The sequence below is a fragment of the Podarcis erhardii genome (assembly GCF_964252035.2).
Source record: "Podarcis erhardii genome assembly, chromosome: 7".
Classification (NCBI taxonomy): domain Eukaryota; kingdom Metazoa; phylum Chordata; class Lepidosauria; order Squamata; family Lacertidae; genus Podarcis; species Podarcis erhardii.
In genome coordinates this window covers 58,672,934-58,696,036 of record NC_138511.1, presented here as the reverse complement: position 1 = coordinate 58,696,036, position 23,103 = coordinate 58,672,934, and the positions used below count along the sequence as shown (strand labels likewise).

At 46.6% G+C, this 23,103-nt stretch overlaps 1 protein-coding gene across 1 annotated transcript in view; it reads right to left on the bottom strand.

Moving 5' to 3' along the window:
- GRIK3 (glutamate ionotropic receptor kainate type subunit 3) overlaps positions 1–22,315 on the bottom strand; it is a 185,624-nt gene extending 163,309 nt beyond the window's left edge. Inside the window, exon 1 of the mRNA XM_081872420.1 lies at positions 22,128–22,315. Within this exon, the coding sequence (XP_081728546.1) occupies positions 22,128–22,287 (160 nt within the window). The 5' untranslated portion in view covers positions 22,288–22,315. The remainder of the gene's footprint in view (positions 1–22,127) is intronic.
- Between the last annotated feature and the right edge of the window lie 788 nt (positions 22,316–23,103).

Here is a 23,103-nt window from a genome sequence, read left to right as displayed (position 1 = left end):
TGATCTTCTGCCACACTAACTGAAGGTGTGTGGTGACATTTATACAAGGAAAAGCATTTAACTTGTGCAGTGACTGAAACAGGAAAAGATCCCAGAGCTGAAGCTGCAGGTGCAAATTCAGTCTTAAGCATCATCCAAGAATAGGGTTAAACATAAGCAAGGGTCATCCAACACATGGGCATAGCCAAAGGGGGGGGCATGGGGGCAGCTGCCCCCTCTCAGATCAAGTAAATCAATAAAAATACTTCACTAACTGAGGTTCTGCACCCCCCCAACCTAAATCCTGGCTATGCCCATGATCCCATATCCTGATCCCTCAAAGTCTCAAAACTGTCCCCCACCACAGACACACACAATGACACCGTTTTTTTTGTGTGTGTTTTAAAGATGCTTGCAAAAGTCATTGTCACCAGAAGCCGAACAGACGCCAGCAATGGGCTGTTAAATGCTGCAACACGGAGCCCACTCTGATAAATTGAAGTAATTGAAGAAAAATGCAAAACAGTCTGCAAATTGGTCAGACAGGAGACTAAAAGCTTCTCAAATCTGAGTGCTCACCTCTCAGCAGCACCTTCTCAAATGATTCTACCCATAATTTACAGGCTCTCCTCCCCCACCCCTCTTTTCCCTCTACAGGTAGTTTTTAAAGGGCATTCTATTATTACTATGTGTGACATGCACAGTTGTGTCTGGGAAACAGCTGTCGAACTGTAATGCTAACAAACAATTTCACAGAAAATTCAGTTTGCAGAACAGGGAAATGTGACATGCAGCAGGGTCCAGGGCACTGTCCTCCAGTTCTCTCACTTGCCAATCAAGGCAAAAAAATAAAAATGGAAAGAGGCAGAACATAAGAAGAGCCTGCTGCATCAGGCCAGTGGCCCATCTAGTTCAGCATCCTCTTCTCACAGTGGCCAACTGGATGCCTGTGCAAAGCTTGCAAGCAGGACACAAGCACAAGAGCTGCCTCCCCTCCTGTGGTTTCCAGCAACTGGTATTCAGAAGCACTGCTGCCTCCAGGTGTGGAAGATCATAGCCATAATGGCTAGTAGTCATTGACAGCATTGTTCTACTCCATGAATTTGTCCAATCTTATTTAAAGCCATCCAAGTTGGTGGCCATCACTGCCTCCTGTGGCAGTGAGTTCCATAGTTTATCTGTGCACCTGCGGGAAGAAGGACCTTCTCTTACCTGCGCTAAATCTTCCAACATTCAGCTTCATTGGACACCCCCAAGTTCTAGTACAGTGGTACCTCGGGTTAAGTACTTAATTCATTCCAGAGGTCCATTCTTAACCTGAAACTGTTCTTAACCTGAAGCACCACTTTAGCTAATGCTGCTGCCGCGCCGCCGGAGGAGGATTTCTGTTCTTATCCTGAAGCAAAGTTCTTAACCTGAAGCATTATTTCTGGGTTAGCGAAGTCTGTAACCTGAAGCGTATGTAACCTGAAGCGTATGTAACCCCAGTTACCACCATATTAGAGCATGTGCAGAAAAGTTTCCTGAGCACTCCTTGGCCTGTAGGGCCCCTCTAGAACCATCTTGTATGGCATTTCAGGTGGCTTGCTGGCCAATTTTAGGGGACATGGTGCAGGCAAGAGACAAACCAATGTGACCTTATGCACCCTCCTTCTGGTGTGGGCTAGAGCAGGCTTCTGACACTTCCTCTCAGGCTGTCTTCCTGGTCATAGTTACTCAGGCAGGAGTAGGCTCCCCTGAATACAATGGGTGTTTTGCATCTGAGAGTTGGTGGTGGTATAGAGGTTACAGTGCTCTAAAAGGACCTGGGAGACCAGGGTTCAAATCCCCACTCAGCTCACCAGGTGACCTTGGGCCAGTCCCTGCCTCTCAGCCAAACCTATCTCACAGGGTTGTGAGGATAAAATGGGGGTGAAGTCTGTAGGCTACCCTGGGGTCCTTGGAGGAAAGGTGGAATGTAAATACTGTATATACTTTCTTAAAATGCTTACAATTGCACTCTGACAGTCTAGAATGGCTGTGTGGAAAACCAGCAGTAAATGGAAGATGTCAGAGAACAAGAATGAATTCTTGTCTCTCCAGGCAAACCAGGAATCTTATCTAAAGGCTATTTTATTAAGATGCAGTTACTACACAAACACTTTCAAACGGAAATAAGAGAGAGAGAGATACTTACTCACTCCACATTGCCTCTAAGCTAAGATTGTAAGTTTGTTTAAATATTTATATGCCACATTCTCTGACATTCAAAGGTACTTGAAGCAACTTAACAAGAAGAAAAGCACAGAAGTAGCAAGGAAAAGCAAAGTCCAGATTTATGGCCTCAGGTTCAGGTAGCATTTTCAGCAGGAGAACAATTGCACAGTCAGAACTCAAGGCACTTATCCCAAGGACCAGATGAGGCATCTTAAAAGTAAAGTCCCATTCAAAATAACCAAATGCACAGAAATAGCATGGGGGACACCTGGCTTCACAGCAGTACTATGGGTCTTAGTAAGCCACAAGCTTAACATGAGTCAACTGTGTGATGCAGCAGCAAAAATCACTAATGCAGTTCTAAGCTACAGCAACAGAAGTGTATTGTCCAGATCAAACAAAGTAATAGTACTTCTCTATTCTGCCTTGGTTGAATTGATGCTTTTGAATTATGGTGCTGGAGGAGACTCTTGAGAGTCCCATGGACTGCAAGAAGATCAAACCTATCCTTTCTGAAGGAAATCAGTCCTGAGTAATCACTGGAAGGACAGATCCTGATGCTGAGGCTCCAGTAGTTTGGCCACCTCATGAGAAGAGAAGACTCCTTGGAAAAGACCCTGATGTTGGGGGAAATTGAGGGCACAAGGAGAAGGGGACGACAGAGGACGAGATGGTTGGATAGTGTTCTTGAAGCTTCTAAAATGAGTTTGACCAAACTGCAGGAGGCAGTGGAAGACAGGAGTGCTTGGCGTGCTCTGGTCCATGGGGTCATGAAGAGTCGGAAACAACTAAATGACTAAACAATAACATTCTGCCTTGGTCAGACCTCATTTGGAGTACTGGGCACCACAGTTTTTAAACAACATTGACAAACTGGAACATATACAGATGAGGGTGGCCAAGATGATCAAGGGTCTGGAAACCTAGCCTGACGAGGAACAGTTGAGGGAGTTGGGAATGTTTAGACTGAGAGGTGATTCAGATATCTGAAGGTCTGTCACATGGAAGATGGAAGATGGAGAAAGCTTGTTTTCTGATGCTCCAGAGGGCCGGGTCTGAACCAATGGATTCAAATGACAACGATGAAGATTCCAGCTAAACATTAGGAAGAACTTTCTGATGGTAAGAGCTGTTCAACACCTCAGAATGTGATGGACTCTCCTTCCTTGGTGATGTCTAAGCAGAAGTTGGATGGCCATCTGTCAGGGATGCTTGAGTTTTGATTCCTGCCTTTCAGGGGGTTGGACTAGATGACCCTTTGTTTCCCTTCCAATTCTACAACACTATTGCTCTAAAACCCCACACTGCAGCAGGGAAGGGCCATGTGTCAGCCAATCCAAGCTCCTCCTCAGCACTTGGGACTTCTTTGAGTCAATTTCCTTAGGCTCCTAGGGCTCAACAATATAGGCAACTATAAATCAGCTAGATGCAAAACCTGATGGGAGTTTGAGTCCCAAAACACCTGTAGAGCTACTACCGTAGGTCCCTACCCTGGAGGTTGAAGGCAGCTCAGCTGCTTTCTCCTTTCCAGATTCTGTCAGCTGACATCTCAAGGTGGCTCTCTCTTGAATGTGCCAATTATTACCCAGAATGGCTGATTTCAAGAGTAATTATCCCTATTATAAATTGAATCAGATGGTTTATAACAGCCATAAAACATACAACATGGCTTTAAAGGAAAAACTTCATTGGCTCCCCTGTGGTTTACAAGTAGTTTTCTTCCAATAAAAATGCAAACACGCACTTTTGTTGGGAAATGGTCATCAATAATCCCTTCCACAGACTTGTCTTTCTTTCCCAAACAGCCAGGTCCATTTCCTTTGAGGATCACACACGCGCAAACACCAGCTCCTTGGTTTCTCCAGATCTTCTTCCAAACATGCAGAACATCACAACAATATGCAGTTCCAGCTTATTCCTGGTGCAAACTGTCATCATTTATATGGAAATACGTTCCCCACAAACTCACAGAAAGGGACTGTGAGCCACACAAAAGTGACCTTAATATCACAGCAAAGGTGCATGTCATCCTGTCTGTCTCTGTGTGTGTTTGTGTGTGTGGTGTATCAAACTGACAAGCAAATGTTAAATCTAGTCAAACTGTCCTCAGAAACGGCCTATCCAGAAGGCACCGGGAATGCTTTCCAGCTGCATTTGCAACAAGGCACCAATGCTTTGCGATGATTAGTGCCCCGTCTTAAATGGAAGCGACCTTTTGTGTTCTTTCTAATATGAAAGAAATGCTAAGTACCTGATGCCAGCTGCAGAGGAAAGGCAAGATCACAGCACTGCAAGCCAGAGGCAAGATGGCCTTTAAGGTCAGACACTTTAAGGGGAGAATTAATGTGTTTGCAACAGACGAGAGATCTCTGTAGCCATTTCAAACAAAGCAACTTCTTGAAGGAGAACGAGGCTCTCTCAAAGGCATCTGCAGCTCCAGGTTCAAGAAGAAGCTGACTGAGATTCATATCCTCATTACCAGGGGCCTGTTAGACACCCAGCCCCATCACACAAGTTTTGAAGAACAGCCCAAGAGTAAGGAAAAATCCATCCTCCACAACAGCAGCAGCAAAAGGAGAAAATTACAAGGCACCTGGTGTTGTCCTAGTTATCCATTCACAACCATGAGTTGAAGGAATGGTGTTAATTTGAGGGTTTAGTAGTATGGAATTAGGATTGCAGTGGTACCTTGATGTATGAACGCTGCAAACCCAGAAGTAGGTGTTTTGGTTTGTGAACTTTGCCTTGGAAGCAGAACATGTTTCACTTCCTGTTGAGTGTGTTCCATTTGTAAATTGAGTCCCCCGCTGCTATGGGAAAGCACGCCTTGGTTTAAGAATGCTATGATTTAAGAACAGACTTCCGGAATGGATTAAGTTCGTAAACCAAGGTACCACTGTATTGGTGGGTGCTATACCACAAGAGACAAGAGCAAGGATCTTCCTCTGGAAAACACGGGTTATGTACACGCTAGCAACTGAAAATGCAGCATCTGTCCCCGTCCCCCCCCGCATTTCAAGTAGCATTGCTGTACATGCTTGGTTTCTCAGTGTCTGTAATCCTGTCAATTCATGAAATTGTCATCTGAGCATGTGAAATAGCTATTGGTGGAGGTGGGAATTCTACATGTTAATCAATGATTTATCATTGCCAACTGATTCCAAATGGTTTCCCTGAACTGGCAAGTGTGAGTGTCTTATTAGTGTTGTTGTTATGCCGATGCCCCTATTCCACACATGCACAAAGGAGGGCAAAGCACAGGAAGTGGCCTTGATTGCAGATTTAAGCTTGAAAGCTTGTGGGCAAGTGTGTCCAAGACAAGATGAAGAGTTGCTGAAAAGGTTGCTCTGTGGGCTGGGAAGGAACTTAACACAAGTGCAGGATTTTCCCCATGGCTCGCAGAAGCAAATGAGACAAAATATCAAACATTGAGAATGGTGCGACAGAGAAAGAATGTTGCAAATTTGCACCATCAACAATGACATTTTCTTACTACATATTCTCTGATACAACAGAGCGGATTGTGAAAACACTCCAGAGCTGGCTAACTTGTGCTCCTTCAGGTGTGGCTTGACTCCAAATTCCTTCACAATGGCCATGCTGGTTTGGGCTGCTGGCAGTTGGAGTCCAACCACATTTGGAGGGCTGCAGGTTCTCCATCCCTGGCCTAGTCCCCTGAAAGGAGAACAACAGCTGAACATTTTAAGAAAGGTCTGAGGAAAACCTCTTCAGTTTGCCCTGTACCTGAACACAATGGCAGTGTGACTGGGGCACATAGCTGCTTCCTGAGTTACATCATTGGGGCCCATCTAGCTCAGTATTTTCCAAACTGACTGGCGCTGACTCTCCAGGGTCTCAGATGGGAACATGGGGTCTTTTACATGGAAAGCAGTGGCTCTGCTCCTGAGTTACCATTGAGTAAGAGGAGAACCTGGGACTCCTCCCTGCAGAAGATGAGAAAAGCCACTCAAGTTCCCAAAGCAGGATTTGGATTTGGTTGGGAAACCAGAACATTGCAGGAATGTTGTTTATAGGCATGATGAAATGGTGGCAGAACACATCAGCCAAAGCCATCATTCCCACAAGTGTTGTGTTTTCTCTCCAGTCATGTCTTAGCTGTTGTTGTTGGCAGAGAGATGGAAAAATAGAGAGGGGACATTTGGGATGAGGAAAAGAGCAGCAGCAACAACAACAACATATTCCTAGAGTAAAAGGAAGATTTAATTAGGTTGTGAGTCGCCTCCAAAAAAAGAGTACTAAAATTAAATGTGAATTCATAATGGACAGTATTATGGGTAATGAGATGCAAATTGGGCTGGGTTACAGCTTTTAGTGTGCAATTTGCTTTCCCTCTAATTGGGAGAAATGGATCTGGCCCCAGAAGCCAGGTACTCAAAATGTAAAACAGCCTCGTAGCAAGGAAAGGAGATGCTGCCGCTCCAAAACCAAATAGCCAGAGCAAGATGAATATTTCAATATGACAAAACAGAGCAAACACTAACTTTCTTTTAGCTGAACCTTCAGCCAAGCAAAACAGGCAACACACTCCAGTGCTGTGTGAACAGTGGACGAGGCTCCATCTAACATGGGGATCTGTTGGGAACAAAGCTGTCCAAGACCGTTTCCATTTGGGAATGTTTAACTTAGACCCTTCCTTCATAGGGCAAGTCTGCAGCTAAAGTCAGAAGGCTCGGGAACACAATGAACTCCTCAAGCCACACCTAGCATCTGTTTCGGGGTCAGATAAGTCACTGCAAGCGGTCATTGCCCCGCATATTGTGCAATTTAAAGTGAGCACTAGTCTTGCTGCGAGGCTCAGATATTCTTGGATCCTTCAACATCTATTGAACAACGGAAATGGCAATTCTGGGAGCAGGCCCATGCAGCCTGGGGGGAGGAGACAGCAGCATATGCTTGCCCCGGGCCTTGGAGGGCTAAGCTGACCAGGGGTCCTGCCAGGAGCCTGCTGGACTTACACTTGCCAAGTACAAGACTCCCACCCCAGGCCTCAGACAAGCTTTGCATGGGTCATTCTGAGAGTAAAACCTACTGAGCTCAATGAGATTGACTTTAAGTAAGCATGCACAGGGATTACACTATGAATTTTGTTTATTTCTATGAGTTGATTTATGGCCAGTATCTCTGTTTTCAGTAAGTGTACACTTGTTTCTTTAATCCTGCCTTGCAAAACTTTTCTAGAATATATCTCTTTCCTCCCGTTAGCAATCAATAGGGGATTTAAGAGAGTTGCACTGTCCATGCAGGAACAAACTGTCAAAACGCAGTTCATGCACCACATAGTTAAACTATGGAACTCACTTCCACAGGAGGCAGTGATGGCAACGAATGTGAATGGCTTTAAAAGAAGACTAGACAAATTCATGAGGAATGAGGTTATCAATGGCTCCTATCCATGATGGCAATATACAACCTCCAGTGTCAGATGCAGCAATGTTTCTGAATACTAGTTACTGCAGACCATAGGAGGAAAGAGTGCTCTTGTGCTCAGGTCCTGCTTGGGAGGTCCTCACTGAGGTCTCTGGCTGACCATGGTGAGAACAAGATGCTGGGCTAGATGGTGCCCCAGGCCTGATCAGCAGGCTCTTCTTACAGCCTTATGTTATGTTCTTAATGGGAAGACTCACATTAAAAATTGTGCTGAACATCACACAAGGTTTGGGATGTCCTCCAGAAACATGCTTGCACCTCATGCTTTTCCCCCAGTGGCCACTGAGCCTGGCACACCTAAGCTTTTTGCCTCCTCAAAAGGCAAGCTCCAAGTTTTACATAAGCCTTAACATCATCAAGCCCCAAAGAGCAGGACATATTTAACAGTGGACCCAGAATACACCTGCTCTTTGTAATAAGGGGACTTTGGAACACAGCAGTGCCTGAGAATATCCTGATCAGCCAGGGAAGCAGAGGCAGCCATGAAGTTCACTGTGTGACCTTGGGTCACTCCCTGTCACTCAGCCTAACCTACCCCATAAGGTTGCTGTGAGGATTAAATGGGGAGAGGGAGAGGTATGCCACCTTGAGCTCCTTGAAGGAAAGATGGAATACGAGTGTAATAAACATACAGGAAAGAGAGAGATGGAAGAATTCAGGTGCTTTCTCTTTGTTTTAAGAGAAATAATTAAAAACAAAGGTTGTCAAACATTTTAAACATTAAAAAATGGGGTAAGATATTGCCATTTAATGTACAAAGCCAGCCCCTCTTTTTGAGGACACCAGAGTCACCTTTCATTTTTATTTCCTGGCACAGCAGGAAGAACGAAACAGCCTCCCCAAAAGAAGGAACAGCAGCAAGAAAGTCGCCTTTAGTCTCAGACCCCATCAATTAAAACTTGTTCCCACCAATCAATTCAACCTTTAATTCAACCTTTAAACAACTGCATACCAACCTCAGCCCTGCAAACAACAAGGCCTGAGGGGCATGTACACTGTGGGCTTTGTCTTTATGTGCCTCGAACAAAAGACCTTGGAAGAGGAAAACTAAAGAGTAGTGGGGAACATGGAAAACTCCAAGTCATTCTTAGCAAAATATCCTCAGGACACTTGAGAGAGAGCTGAAATCACAGCCTGGATTTATTGCTTTGGCACTGATCGATTACTTGAAAGCATTAGGTAGATAAAGAAATTGATTATTCAATAAATCACTGCATGCCCCATGAAAGCAGAGGGTATTTTTTTAAATAGGCAGGGGCCAGAGAAATACAAATCTGTAGTGGGCAGGCAAGAAACTCTCCAGCATGGAAGGTGAACAGTGGCCCATCACTTCCCACATGTGTAAAGAGGGAGCCATTATTTCGAATCTTAACACATCTTAACAAGTAACCTTGAAGAAGCTACAATTGGTAAGGGAAAGAGAGAGAGAGAGAAAAGTGCTTTGCATGTTCACTTGAGTGCTAACCCCCAGAAAGACATGTGGGCCACACTGGGTGACCTCAGTCAGAAATTCTCAAATAAAAGGCTTTGAATAAAAGCCCAGATTTATCACAGAGGATTGCTGCTCCTTGATATGTGGCTAATTGCCGGGGGGGGGGGGTGCTGGAAGTGGTGGGAATGTGCCCCCATCTCAGAAACTTGGGAACAGGCACCTTCCACATGACACACCTAGGACAATTTTTTAAAATCTAATTAAAGTAGATAAGAGATAGCTACAGCCAACTCTTATGCTACCCTTATTGCTACCCAGCTTATAGCCAGCAGAGCCCCAGATCTTTTCATCCTCCTGGCCTCTCCATCTCCTGGCTTTGCACTTTTTTTTTTTTTTAATGAGGAGAATGAAGTTGTGAATGTGCTACTGGAGAGATTCCACCGAAGTCCTTTGCCCAGTGAGAGCCAGGACAGAAGCCTCTAGGGAGTGATGCCCTGCATGTTATTGAGTAAAAAAATAGGCTGCAGGGGAAAGCATTGGGGCACAAATCCAAGCCAAGTCAAAGCTCACAGGTAGGATGCTAGCATAGGAGCCAACTCCCAGGGGCCAAAAAATATTTGAGGGGGCCGGGCCACCACAAAGTTGATTGGTATTCCCATTCAAATGGTGTGTTTGCACTGCATCACATGATCAGTTATGCAGGGCAGGACTTACCTGGGCCCCCACAATATTTTATTCAAGTTGACACCCCTGAATACTAGGGTGGGGGGGATCCCTGCAGCAGCTGTATCACCACCAAGATCTGCATCCTGTTCTCACAGTGGTCAACCAATGTTCAGGATCTGAGCACAATAATATACCTGGCATCACCTAAGATTCCTAGCAACCAGTATTACTGCTTCCAACAGTGAAGGTTGAGCATAGCAATGGTAGCTAGCAGCCTCTGAGAATCCTATCTTCTCACTAATTTGTCTCATCCTCTTTTGAAATCATCCAAGTTGGTAGCCATCATGATAGGTTGTGGGGGGCCGACTCCATAGTTTAGCTGTTCTTTTAACTGTCCTGAACCTCCTAACTTTCAGCTTCCTTGAATGACCCCACTGAGTTCTAGCATTATGAGGGAGGCCTATCCACTTTCGCTAGCAAATGCTAGAGGAATGAATGAATAAATGATAGGGGCGGCAATTCTACCAGGAACATCTACAGAGGAAATCTCTTGCCAAGGGACATGACTTCCTGGGGGACTGTCTTTGATTTTACTCAGAGTAACAGCAATTCATATTATATGCTGAAGCTGCAGGCCTGGCCTTGCTTGCCTTGCTGGCTTCAGTAATGGCAGAAAGCATCTACAAAGCTACAGCAGCGGTGACTCTGGCCTGGAACTCAGGGCCCCGGTCTCTTGTCTCTGAGCCACAGGGCTTTTTCCAGCTTCCCTGGTGAGCTCAAGTTCCTCAGCTGCACTTTTCAACTTCCCAAGAGAAGCCTAAGAAATCAGGGCTGAAAATATCCCCCGCAATGGGTCACCAAGACCTGGTATGCCAACGGTTTCATTTATTTATCTGAAGTGCTAAAATCTCCTAGCTTTCATCTCAAAGCAGTAATCAGAGAGGGGCAACACCACCCCCTATATTTAGAACACTCCGTTGTGTTTTCATCAGCTTCAGATGCAGAAAGTCATGACTTTTTTATGTAATGCATCTGAAATATTCTACAGATGCTGGAAGAACCTGTCTGCCTCCCTCCCTCCCAGTCTCCTCTACATCCCCTTCTCAACCCTGTGCTCACATGTTCTCTGCTGCCCCCCCAGGCCCTGCCCCCATTTTGCTTCTCTCATCCAAATCTGCTTCCAGGCCTCTTCCTACCAAGCTGTTCCCAAGGGGCAGCCAGGTCCTCCTTTATCCATCATAAAAAAGACAACTACTTCTGCAAAGCCCTTCCCGACTCCCAGTGTCCCGCCTATTTGCTGTGGATTGTAACCCTTCCTTTGTGGCAGCAGAGACTGAGTCGCGCCTAGAGTCCTCAGCACAAAACAAAATAGCAGCAGCATGGAATGGCATTGCCGTGGTTGCACACGTACCATCTTCCCCCTGAAGCAGTCCACTGGGCTCATCCTGGGGGCAGAATTAGGGCCAGAGTCACAGCTGCAGGCATGGAAGATTAAGGCATTTGCAGGGTGGAAAGTACAGTTAATGCACCTCTAGGCCTGCAGATACGCCACACTTTTGTAATCTCCCCTCATCCAAGTGGAGAAGCAAGCAGGACAGCATCTTTCAAACTTGGAGGAGGCATGTTTCCTGAGTGCAAGGGAGAATGACAGACTTCGGGGAGGACAGATCAGCCTATTTTTGTTTCATGGCAGTTTTGCACAGACTGAGGTCTTAGGTCTGTTCTGTACCACTTTTGCAAATTTTTTAAAATGCTTGTTTTATATGGATTTTATCCTCATACTTTGAGGTTTTTTCTATAATCAAGCGGCATATAAATGTTATGAAATAAAATGAATAAATGCTTCCTCTGATGTATTTCATTATGCTCTTCAATGCATTTCCCCTTCCAAAAAAAAAATAATATTCTTTTTTATACACTTCTATATAAAACATGCATTTCCCCCCTATTTTTGGAAACAAAATTGCATTGCAAAATTCAGAGAAATGCACAATCCAGTTGATACCTGTATCCCACATAAGGGTGGGGCCAGCAATTCAGCCCTCTTGCACAGAGAAAGCCTTTTCTGCTTCCCCCACCCCCGCACTGCCATTCAATGATTTACAGCTGCTTCCATATTCCTGATATGGCACAGCAAAAACAAAAACCAAGAAACCATTTGCCAACCCAGAGGCGGGGGTATGGTGGGGAGGAAATACTCTGAGCATAAAATGCAGTTTTGCATTTGTAAAAAATCACTTAAATAATAGCACCGTCACAACTAGAGGGATAAAATGGAGCTGGTAGCTGCTGCCCTTATGCTCAACAAATTTACTTGGGAATAAGCTCTGTTTGGTTGCACAAAAGGACAATATATAAATATCTATATTTAAGTGGAAGTAATAAAAGGGGGGGCCTCCTACTGCAGTGCCTGGAAACATTACATAAGCCCACTTCCTCCAAGAAGCTCCTCCGGCATGGCCAGGTGGTGGGATTTAAAATAACTCCCACGACTGCTTTCCCAAGTACTCTAAATTCACTGCAGAATAGTAGCAGGCAAGTCTGATGCCAGGTCCCAGCAGACCTCCCTAACTCAGCTAAGCTCGTGGCTTATTCCATATTTTATTTACTGTTTTATTGCAAGAGACAAAAGATGACAGCCGTCTATTTATTAAGCGGGAAAACACACAGTCTACATCGGGCATTTCTTTTCGCATCGTGTTCCATTTTGGGTGCTTTCGAAACAGGCTGCTTTGGCCCTCTCTCAAACCTGTTGCTTTGAAATTCCCCCCACCCCACCCCATATATTGGGTCCCCAATGTTCAGCCACAGGGGCTTTACCTGGTGCACAGAGCAGCATCCCCACCCCTCCACCTCATTGAAAACCCCTCCACCTCATTCCAGAGCAACAGGGAACTCAAGCGGCCCTGAGCGGCAGCTGCCCACTGCTATTCCCAAGAGGCATTTGGTCTCTGTGAAAGTTGTGTTGATGACAGCAGGATCTGGGAATGAAGAGAGCCCCGCAGGCAATAAAGTCCCACCCTACAGGAAGCTCCAAAACGTGTTATTTATAAAACATATTTGCAGCAACTTTCAGCTCAAAAAAGAACCTGCGAGATGGCTTACAACAATGGGATAACTACCCAGTTAAAAAGAGAATTCAAAGCCCAGAGCCAAACAAAATCAGCCCCATAACAAGACAAAATTTACATACATGAAAAAACTGGAACATAAATGTATCCATCCCCTGCCTAAAAGACAACAGAGAATGGGTCAGTCTAAGCACCCTGGGGTAGGGCACAGTGGTGGGGGGAGTTGTTTAATTCTGGTAAGGTAAAGGGACCCTGACCATTAGGTCCAGTCATGACAGACTCTGGGGTTGCGGCACTTATCTCGCTTTATTGGCCGAGGGAGCCGGCGTACAGCTTCCAGGTCATGTGGCCAGCATGACTAAGCTGCTTCTGGTGAACCAGAGCAGCGCACAGAAACAATTCTGGTACTGCCACCCAAATAGCCCTACCCCAACCACTGCCCTTGAAGGATAGCTCTGTTGGTAGAGCATGAGACTCCTAATCTCAGGGCCATGGGTTTGAAGCCCCACATTGAGCAAAAGATTCCTGCATTGCAGGGGGTTGGACTGGATGATCCTTGTGGTCCCTTCCAACTCTATGATTCTATGATGCACAACAAGCCTCAGATGACCACAGCTGAGAGGCAAGTTCATGTGGGAAGTGAAGAAGCAGCCCAAAACCCTCAGTTGGGTGATTGGTTAACCACATTCTGATTTTCATTATTGTTCATTTTATTTTAGAAAAACAGGCTTCTGGATCTCGGGGTTTCAGATAACTCTTTGGAAACCATTCAGACCAAATCTCTAGCTGCCAGCCTCTCAATAGCCTGACTGTTCAAAGTTTATCCCTGTCCAGACCTGAAGCCTGAGGTCTCCTCAGAGAAAGAGCGTGAGGAGCAGAACCCTCCAGCAGATCTCTAAACCCAGTGATGCTGAGGAACCATCAGACTTGGACATTCTTGACACCAGCTGCCTGGATTAAATAGTGATACCTCCAAACCAGGATTGCAAGCATGGATCAGGTATGACTGTGGAAGATCAGGAGAAGCATGGCCAGATTTATAATGGTGCAAATGGTACAATTGTACCAGGTACAATTGTAATGGCCCATGCCTACAAGGGGGCCTAGACTCTTGAGCTTTCATGGGGGGGGGGAGCCTCTCCCCATACTAGAAGGAAAGTTATGAAGCAAAATGTGCAGGCACCCCCCTAAGCAATTTGGGTGAGATAAGCCAGCCTGGCTGCTCCTGTTGAGTTTTTATGAGTGAAATCAGAACTGCGATTGATGAATGAGATATTTTGGACACCAGGCGATAGGAATTCCTGTGGTCCTAAAGAGCTACTGCTTTCCTTTCCCCTATAAAATTAAAAGAGCAAAAAATAAAAGTAAATAAATAATCTGCAAAATGTGCAACATGTGAGCTGTACCTAGTTTCTCTCACCAGTTACATTATTATTCTTTTTTATCAGTAAGGAAAAGAGGGAAAACATTTTTTGGGGGGGTGGAAACACATGAAAACAAAGGCAGTTGCCAGTGGCATGGCAGCACATTAAAACCTTTTGCCAACAAGATAATGATGATGATTACGATGATGACTGCAAAAGTATCATGGAGAAGTGTGACATTATGCAATTCCTATTTAAGCGTATCCTGTGGACGCTCTGCTCTTTTGGGTTTCCCTGCCTGTCTCTCCAAGGATACACCAGAAAACCTGCTGGCTCAGTAGACTCCAGATGGTGAAAGAGGGTGGAAGTTCACCACACCTCTTAAAAGCAACAAGAAGCATCATTCAGCAACTGCAAAGGGAATCTGGCAGGTAAAGGTAGGAGGGTGGAAATCAGGACACATGTTAAGCGTCCTCAAAGCACAGCGCCCTCTGCTGACCATCCACACCTGAAGCACCAGCTGCCATTCAAACACCTGCTGTGGTGTCTGCAACAGATCGACCCCCTCTCATTTGACATTATTAACACAACGGGAGCTTAAGAGCTGTCATGTGAAAAGGGCAAGAGTCACCCTGCCAGGTGGACAACAGAAGGATTTTGTCAAATTAAGGAGAGTTATTATAGAACCACGTCCTCGGGAGCAAAACACACACACAACAAATGCAAATGAATTCAAGGCGCAAAGTGAAAGAGCAATATGGTTTTCCTGTTGTATGAAAAACAGGATAAGTTTGCCAGAAGATTAGAAATGACGTCTGCATCTGTGCAAAGAAACAGTCCTGGGTCTTTTTGCTCTCCTTACAAATGCAACAGCCAGTTTATGGCGTTTGAGTTGGGCATGAAGCACATTTGGAAAAAGCAGCCAAAGCATTAATGTCTTTCATTTTTATCAGTCCATGCAAGTGTGTCCTCTAACATATTTTCATCACTTGGGGTGGGTTGCGCTTGCAACAATTAAATTTTAAGACCACCCTAACGATATCACAGCCCACAACACAATAGAGGGTGGCCGACAGAGAAAGCCGCCTGACTCTCCCACTGTGCTCCTGGCTGTGAGCTTCACAAACCCTACGTCAACCACAGCCCTGTTTTCTGCACTGCTGCCAAACCTTAATATCCACGTAGATGGTTCTCAAGAGAGCAGGGATTAAGTAATTAGATTTGCCTGCCACAAAGAAGCAACAATGACACTCTCGCTCGAAATTCATCTTACAGTTTTCACCCCAGCAGCCTCATTTTCACCTCACAGAAATCACCAAATGACTGTGTGACCTGAAATTAAAAACCCATTTTGGGATCAGATTTGAGCAAAAAAAAAAAAAAAGGGAGGGGAGGCAGTTTTGGAAGTATCTCCCCCCCCCCCCCCCGAGAATTAACCATTCTCGTTTCAACAGGAGAAGGGGAGATGGAGGATGCAGTTTCTGCTTCTGCAAAGGGGACAGATGGCTTCCATCCTCACTCCACACCCGCAGGTAAAATTCCATTATGCGCCAAGAGCATCGTCCCAATTTTGCATTTGCACACCATAGAGTCCAGAAATTTAACAGCGACACAGCATTTACATGCATGTCACTAAATGATCCTTTGAGCTTTTCAAGTATGACATCTATGCACAGGAGACAGAATTGGGGTGTGTGGGGTGAAGGCAAAGGCCACTTCAGAGCCTGGTTAAGCTAGGCTCTACACACAAACACACACACACACGGCCTGCTGCCACCAACAGCCTGAATCTATAGCCTGAAAAGTAGGGTGCAACTGTATTTTATTTTTATTTTATTTATTAAATTTATATACCACCCTTCATCAAAAGATCTCAGGGTGGTTCACAGAGCTGTAATAAAAAACAAGAAACAATAATAAATAAAACATTAATGCTGGTTAGAAAATGGGAGAATTTTAAAATAGGTAGATGGTTACATACACATACACACTGAGCTTATGGAAGCTTAAATCCACATCACAGAATTAAGTGAAGGGGAAGGGAGAGACAAGGGAAAAACCTAAATCCATATTATGCATGGATACACTTGGGCCTGCCTTAATCTTGGCTGTTGTATTCACAAAAGCAGCCTCTCATTATTTGTTCGCTGTTTTGCTTCTGGAAGGGCTCTTTGTAATCTGCACCAGCAAGACCTAAATATCAGCATCTACATACAGATTTTTTTTTTAAAAAAAAAAAATTTATTGGAAAGCAGACATGGCAAAGAATTGCAGCATTTTTTTCCTTTGACATGACAAAAAAAATAATAATCTGCTAGGCGTAAATATGTCCTCCTAGTATTTTAAATACCATTCCATCAAAAAAAAGAGCTACTTCCCTCTCCTCTCCTCCCCGCCCCCCGGGGGGGCATCAGGGAACTTTCAGACCTGGCCTGGTGCTGCATCTCTTCCTGTACGCTGGCCTGAATCTGAATGGACTTGCGTTTCACTCTGTTTGCTTCCCTCTCTTGTTTTAAAAGGATTTTTAAAGGCATTTGGAATTTCCGAGCTGGAAGGGACAGTTCCTCAAGCTAATGTTTTCTAACTTGGTCCTACCATTCCCAGGTGGTGAGAAGCCACTTGTCTGAAGCTATTTGCTTTGTGCGGGGAGAGTGTGCGAGGGCGGGGGGAGGAGGGGTGACATATTGATCTTCATTCAGTTTGTGTCTTCTCCAGTACGGCTAAGCTTTATTGTATCAACGGCCGTGGCTGCCGCCAGCGTGCCTCTCTCATTGTTTAACACTCGCCAAGACACAAACTTAGAGACAGGAGCTATGTCTCCAGCTGGCTGTGGTGACACATCCCATCACTGCTGCGGTTGGGCGGGGGGGGGGAGAAGGCTAGGATCCAGGCAGGAGATCCCAATCTTGCTTGCACACCGATGTAAAGTGATCAAGCCTCCCTGGCCCAGAGCCTTCATTCTGAGGAATTATCCTGACAAGATCACCCCTGATCTTGCAAACATCTCCGTACCGGTTTCACTTCGATAGCATCGATTTTCAATTATGCTTCCACAAATTGGGAGCCAAGTCGTCATCTTTCAAGGCATCGATCCAGGTTTACAGTGGGACAAATCTGGCATTGCCTCTGAGTGCTGACTGCAGCTCCTGAGATCAGTGTGGCAAGTACAAGTGAGCAGGCAGGTGGGTCGATCCGAGGTGTGTAGAATCAGGAGAGGCTCTGCACACAAGCCCCAAGGAATGTGGAATGCTGCATTCTCACACACACTCGAAGGGGGAAGCATTACTCTCCAGGATCACTCATCTCCTGATACCGGGCAGAGTGTGGTCACATCAACACCCACACACTTGTTGCACTCCTTAAAGGCTTGAGTGCACCATCCACCTTCTAAATCACTTCTTCCAGCCACCCCACGAAACAAGATTTTCTCCAAGCTATTCATCACATCCAAGCCAAATAAAATAATATCTGACTCTTTCCTCCAGATTCTTTCTTTTCTCACAGAACAATACCAGACACAATTGAACACTGCAGTTTTCAATTGTGAAATTATTATTTGGAAGGGGGGGGGTTAGGTATCAGGGAAACGCGGTTAAATCTCCCTGGAGGGGATGACTGGAAGCGATGTTTCTAAAAAGAAAAGCCAAACAGAATAATGAGTCCCAGGAATAAAAGGGCTACCCTCTCAAGGAAATGTAATTATGAATTGAATTTGTCCACAACACATTTCTGTAAAATAATCAATGAACTATTTTATTTTCGGCAGACTACAACCGCCCACATGCCTCCCTTCTGTGTTACTTGTATTTTATCCAAACAATTGATGGCACAACCTCCTTTCTCAGTCACAAATTAGCATAACTCATCTCTTATTTCAGCCTGTTTGTTTCGAAACCAGCATTGTGGCCTTCGTCCCAGCTGCCTCACAAGCCAAGAGCAAAAAAAGAAAAAAGAAAAAAAAGAAGCCCCTTTATTGCTGGGCTTACGACAGTGTACACAAAACACAAGATGCACCCTTTCCAACCGCCAATCTGCAGAATGCTAGGGTGAGGCGAGCTGTCAGTGCTTCTATGCAAAAGTAATAATAAATATATATATATATATAGCAGAAGCTTGCTGTCTGTAGGAGAACACCAAGGCTGATGGTGGCTACATTTTGGCAAGGTGCCGGACAGCTATTGTGTTTTGGTCCAAACCAATTTCCCCATTCAAGTCCACAGTGCATATAGGACAATGCAGAAGGGAGATGGATGCTTCACCTAGGAGCATCATCACACTCTGGAGAGATACCGGCCACCTGCAGAAACCCAAGGATCCATGGCAACGAGACACTCCTCTTGTGAGTCTAAGATTTCACCCAGATTTTGACTCTGTTGCCTCCCCTTTTAGCCTCTGCATATATTTGACCTCTTTCAACAAGGCGGAATATTAATTGATGCTTCAATCAGATGAGTGATTTGCCACAGCAATCAAATGTGACGTCCGAAGGCTTCTTGCAATTGGAGAGGCTTTCGCCGTCTCCTTTAGGGAAGCTTTTGCCATGTTTCTTGAGGTTTTGCGATGTCACAGGCTGCAAGGCAGCACAAGGGGGAGCAGAGACTTGCTGCTGCATCACTCAGCAAGGCTTTTAAACTTCAGATGAATGAAAAGCAGGCAAGAAATGCGATTTAACCATAAATGCCAAATGAATTTGCTTCATGGGGAGTCATTCACTCCAAAAGACAATACTTTGTTCAATTGCATTTGCAAACTTACCAGCAGCCACCTCACTTACACCAGCCAATATTCATGTAAGACAATTGGGCTGTTCCAGATTTACCCCCATGTTGCCTTTGAAATCCTCAATCCTGTGTCTGCAATTACATTTGCACCAGGCACAATAAATCGCACTCAAAGAAAGATTATGCTCAACGTTGCATGACATTTGCACGAGAAAACATGAAGATGTTCCAGTAAAAAACATCTCCCTCTGTTTGCATGCAATGCTGATTAAACCCAATGCTTATAACTCAGAAACGATGTAGGAAAGTACTGGAATTTTCTCTTTCAGTGAGAAATACCATGATTTCAGCAAAAACAGAACCACAGATCTCCCCACTCCAAGCCGTCTCTTTTTTCAGAATCACGCCTTGTTGTCATTTAACCAGGCTGTTCCATTTGAAATTCAACAACTTTCCTGATTTTTTAGAACTCAGTTTATTGTGAAACCTGATTTAAGTTGACACAAAAGGACAAAGAAATGAAATTAAGAAAGCGGGAAGGATGAAATTGTAGCATTCCTAAAAAGGAAAAATGACAGTTCAGCACGGGAAAGCTGTGTTGACTTTGATCTAAACCTGAAATTGCCGCAGTTGCTACAAATTCTCTTGTCTTCTTTTATGTGACATTTTTAGAAAAGAGATTTTCACAAAGAAAAGCATGAAATCTAACCAACATCTTTCCTTTTTTTTTCTTTTAAAAATTAAAACAGTTTTCTTCCACCAGCTTCCAAAGGAAAGCCTAGTCAAGCCAGATTTGAGAAGCAGAATTTAGAAAATTATTCTCCATCCTTGAAAATCAGTTATACAGAGAGCTCTGGAAAATAAACAATGCCTCAGACACACCTGAGTGGTCCTCTAGAAATAATCCATCCAAACAAGAAGGTAGAATCCACAGCATTTGCAAACTACAAGCTCTTCTCTGTTCTTTCTACAAATCCACCAGTGCCTTTTCACCTCAGAGAAAATTCCACACCACAGGAGGTGGAGTTCAGCTAGCTGGGCCAGCTCCCTCCCCTTTCAAATATCCAAAGGGGGCCATGTGCCCACTCTTGAATGGCACAAACACAACAGTATATCAAGCATCCAAATTCCTTGGATTTATGTTCCAGCTATGTTTACAACCAAGGTTAAACCTGTATACTCTCAAATTGTCAATGAAAGCAACACAGCATGGTGCATGTTCAGATGAACAACCTCCCCCCTCCCACAGCCCAAATGCACATTCGTTTTTGCAGTTAGCATACATTAAGCATCAAATAGGACCCATTTGCCTGAAGCATCCATAGCATGAGTACAAGAGCTCATAAAAGGCTGTTGACCTTCCAACCATCTTCGATATATTTTTATTTATTTATTAAATTGAGAAACATCACTGCATTATGAAGAGGCCCCTTAGGCCCACAGGGCAGCCTTCCTCAGGTGACATATATGCCAAGGCTCTCAGGGGCTCCTGTGATGTTTTCCCGCTCCCCAAGCTCACATTCAGCCATCCCAGGACAAAAACGGACCCATCAGGTGAAGCCAAACAGCAGGCACAGTTGCAATGGAACATCAGGTCCTGATGCCTACCCAAGCAGCTCAGTCTATGGGAGTGGGACTGAAAGAGGGTCCATGTTCGGGCACAACAGGGGCTACCCCATCCTCAAGGGATGGTGTGGACTGTGCACAAACCCACAGGCACTGCAGAGAGCTTGGCTGGAAAGACCACCTGTACTGGACCAGAAGCCAGACCTCACATTAGTTGGAAATCAGCCTGTTGGACAGACACTTGGAAAACAAGGGGGGAAATGGAGGGGAGGCATTCACCAGAATCCCACCTCAGATTGCCTCTCCGTCAAAGACACCAGCTCTGGTGGGGTAGCTATTCTGGCTCCCTTCCCTGATGGAGGCAATTCAGCTGTTCCTGGGCCAGAAGAACAAAGGAACTCTATAGCATGTGTGAGCCCAGAGGCAGCTGCTTCCAGGGGAGACAGGGGGTGGGGAGATACCCTTACAAATGCCACCGTGCTCTTAGGCAACTCCCCTTCTGTTCAGTGGGGCAGGAGTACTTCCCTAGGGGCCACGTTCTATTAGCTGGGGAGAGTGCTGACCTCAGGAATCCTAAGGGCTGTCCTGGTATCAGAGCTGCCCCTTCCCTCTCTTCACCACACCATGCCAAGCAACAAAATCTCCTGCAAGAACTTCCAAAGACAAAGGGAACCACAACTGAACTATGCTGGAAAGGAGGCAGAAGAGAAGGCAGGGGGTGTTTTCTTTTAAATAAGGCACAAAAAAGATACTTTGACTTTTGGAATTGACTTTGCCACATGGCTAAAAATTTACAGCTGTTCCTCTCTCCCACTCCTCTGAGCCCCGGGAGCAAGAAGAGAAAGCCTTGCGCCGGCTGGTGGAAAGCAAAGGCAAGAGACATCACCCTTGGCAGCAGCAACAAAATCTGGTACTATATTTGGGGGAAATGAGTTGTCAAAATATTGGGGGAAGGGGGGAACCCTCCCCATTCAGAGGCAGCAACTGCTTGCTGGGAAACAGCATCAAAATTTCAAACTCCACATTCGCACCTGGCTCCTGTACAGAGGGAAATGTAGCCGCCAGCGCCTGGCCCTCAGCATCCCCTTTAGCGCAGGATGTGCTGGACCAGAGCATCTCGGAGGCGAGGCTGCATCCTCCGTAGCATCTTCTCCAGCCAGCATCCTCTCTCTGCACAGATCAGAAAGCGCCTCGCGGGAGAAGCCAAACTTTGCTTCCTGCAAAAAGCTCCGTCTATATCGGCAACGAAAGGGGGAAAGGACGAGTGGGGGTGCGGGAGGGGCAAACTTCCCGTCGCCTGCTAGACGTCTATTGCAGAAGGGGACAAGCCAAAGTAAGGAGGAGGGAGGGAGAAGAGGCAGGGGCCCCCCACTCCTCGAAGCAACCTCTGGCTCAGAGACAGAACCCCCGCCAGGAAAAGAACTCTGTTCTTTGCAGAAATATATATCTATATCTCGACTCCGTCTTTAAAGTCTTGGAAGGGTCGTTTTCAAGGTCTTTTATTAAATAATCAATCAAGGTCGCCCCCCGCCCCTATTGCCAGCCAACCCCCAACCCCCCAGAAAGCCCCAAACCCAATAAAATCGCCCCAAAGTGGAGTGACAGCCCCCCCCTAAAGAAGAGATAGCATGATAGTGAGCCCTGACCTCCCCCCCCCCCCGCCCCGGTTAGTCGTCTCACCCACCGATGCGGATGACATGGGGCATCCCGTGGCAGGAGTGGAGCCAGACGAGCCCCAGGAAGAGTCCGGCGGCGGCGGCGGAGGCAGTGGAGGCGGCGGAGGAGCAGCGGCGTCGGTCCAGCGGCGGGAGGAGCGGGCGCGGGCGGCGGCAGCAGGTCAGCATCCTGGGCGGGCGGGCGAGCCAGCCAGCCAGCCGGGCTCCGGCTCCGGCGCCCGCTACACCTCCAGAGGCGGCGGCGGCAGCAGCGGGCGAGGCGGCGGCGGGGAGGGCGCCTCCCCCTCAGCCCGGGGCATCCTCCTGGCGGAGAGGAGCGGCAGCTGGAGCCGGACCTCCGCGGCGGCGGGGACGTGCAGGAGGAGGAGGACCCGGAGCCGCCGGAGCCGCCGCCGCCCCGCCACGCCCGGCTCGGCTCGGGCTCCCCCTACGCCCGGTGCGCGCTCGCCTGCCTGCCTCCTTCCTCCTCGCAAGTTCCCCCGACTGGCGCTGCCTCCTGCCGCCGCCGCTCGCTCTGCCTGGCGCGGAGCTGTGCAGCCGCGTCCACACGGGGAGGGCGGGGGAGCGTGGAGGGGGCCTGCTGCTCCTGCCGCCGCTGCTGCGGGAGGATCGCGGCCGAGAGGTGCCGGGGCTCAAGCCTCGGAGCAAGGCACGCCCTCTGCCCGGCAAGCCCTGCCCCCGAGGCTCAAGCGGAGGGGGAAGGCACTCTGTACATGCTCGAGGGCATGCCGGCTAGGCGAAGGGAAGGAGGCAGTAGTTCCCGGTGCTGAAGGAGCTGTCCCGGTGCTGAAAATACTGGGCTACGTGAATAGAACCCGAAGCTCTAAACGGAGTGGTCTTTTTTGACCCAACTGGACGGCGGGGTTCTCCAGGCGCAAGCGAGGAATTCGCCCAGTCTCCGGGAGAGGGACCTCTCGGAGGCACGTGGCCCGAAAGGAGAGGAAGGGAGGGCCTCTGAACACGTGCAGAGTGCTTTTCTCCTCC